The 1,601-nt window shown below is 29.4% G+C and overlaps 1 protein-coding gene across 1 annotated transcript; it reads right to left on the reverse strand.

The window, feature by feature from the left end:
- Window positions 1-502: 502 nt before the first annotated feature.
- On the reverse strand, window positions 503-1,265 carry LOC121741366 (putative phytosulfokines 6). The gene is made up of 3 exons (XM_042134094.1): window positions 1,062-1,265; window positions 941-993; window positions 503-860 (listed from the first exon to the last, which is right to left on the reverse strand). The coding sequence occupies exons 1-3, from the start codon at window positions 1,228-1,230 to the stop codon at window positions 750-752; spliced, it is 333 nt and encodes a 110-aa protein (XP_041990028.1). The 5' UTR covers window positions 1,231-1,265; the 3' UTR covers window positions 503-749.
- Between the last annotated feature and the right edge of the window lie 336 nt (window positions 1,266-1,601).

Here is a 1,601-nt window from a genome sequence, read left to right on the forward strand (position 1 = left end):
ACAGTATTCCATAGTTGAAAAGTGAAATGAAATGTGGAGCACACATAAATCTAGAAACTTTAGGAGTATTTGATAAAGAATTTGCATTATGTTTTGCCATATTCAGCTTTGGTTCAGAATGTTAGGCAATCTGTTGCCCGTTCAAATCAGTGCATGTTTTGTCATTTTAGAAAAAGAATTCTATCCGATTTTATCTCATCATTTGACTATAACGTTCCAATTTTAGGACGATTTCAAAAAAGTTTTCGATTTTTCAATTTTGGCTTAAAAATTTCCGTCAATTGCCCCAAATATCTCCCAGAGCTTCAAGAAGATATTTTTAAGCAAAAATTCTTACATTATTTTGCAATTACCCCGAAATTAGAATATTTTGTATAAAACTTTAGAACGATGGGATAAAATCGAATATTTCATTTTGGTTCGTAAGCTATTGTAGGTTGAGCCCTACAAACTTTCCAATCAAGATGGTAAAATGTTCAATACTTTATCAGAAGAATTAATGTATATAAGCTCTGGAAAATAGATGCATTTCAAGTAAGTTTTCTACACACTAATCAACACACATACTATATACTACTACTAGTAAGAAGTAAATAACTCACATGTCTGAAAATTTGCCAGCTGAGAGCCCAGTTTTCACTTCTGACCAATAAAAGACAAAAGAGATTAAAAACATTATCTCAAGATTAAGCTTTCTCTAAAAAACAGCATAAATAACTGTTTTATTTTAATTAATTTGTTGAATATTTTCAATTCTTCTGATTCTGGGTGTAGATGTAATCAAGATGAGCATCTGCAAGAATCCTTCTGCTTAAGCACTCTTCATCTTCACTTCCACACTCCTCCATCCCCATCAGATTCTATCAAAAAAAATATTAAAATCAGATATATTATATTTAATTAAAAAAACAAATATTGGTTTTGGGAGAGGAAAAATTACATGGAAAGATTCAGTCTCTCCATTTCCTGTAACAGATTTATCGATCTTGATTTCTGCATAAATGATACAAATATTATCAACCAAAGTTAAACAAATATATAGAATTACATTGGTTTAATACCTTGGTTTGATGAGGGCTTTCTTGAAGAAGTGTGAGAGATGGTGATGAGGAAAACAAGAATGAGAAGTGCAAGTGAATGGATCTTCTTCTTCATTGTTGAGAGATAGAGAGAGAGAGAGAGGTTATTGTTGGGAGAGATGGATGGAGCATATGCTTTGTATAAATACATAGAGAAAGGAAGTGGAGAGTGTAATAATAGTACTATGTTCTTTTACTTGCTTGGAGATGTGAAAAACATGTCATATATATATATAGATATGTTGAAATCTTATTTCTTATCCGAATTAATTTGATAGTGATCTCGTCTTTTTGATATATGATTCGATAGTTTTTTTTTCTTTTGCACTAAAGTCTTTTAAAGGATAAATAATTCATTTTAACATGATCTTAGATAAGATTCAAATTATGAATATCTAAATTTCACAAATTCACGTGTAAAAGTTCTTTTTTATATGAAAGTATTTTTTTTATTTAATTATGTTGGTCTTGATAAAATTCGAATAAATTAGTTTGATGTATAAAGTAATAGTACTTCGAATA

Source organism: Salvia splendens, chromosome 7, assembly GCF_004379255.2.
Source record: "Salvia splendens isolate huo1 chromosome 7, SspV2, whole genome shotgun sequence".
NCBI classification, from domain to species: Eukaryota; Viridiplantae; Streptophyta; class Magnoliopsida; order Lamiales; family Lamiaceae; genus Salvia; species Salvia splendens.

What these genes read in the sequence shown, in the direction of transcription:
- LOC121741366 (XM_042134094.1), bottom strand. Translation starts at nt 1,230, where the DNA reads ATGTATTTATACAAAGCATATGCTCCATCCATCTCTCCCAACAATAAC. An exon ending in AAAGCCCTCATCAAACCAAG is followed by an intron (nt 994 to 1,061) that starts GTATTAAACCAA and finishes TCATTTATGCAG; the next exon opens with AAATCAAGATCGATAAATCT. An exon ending in GAGAGACTGAATCTTTCCAT is followed by an intron (nt 861 to 940) that starts GTAATTTTTCCT and finishes TTTTTTTGATAG; the next exon opens with AATCTGATGGGGATGGAGGA.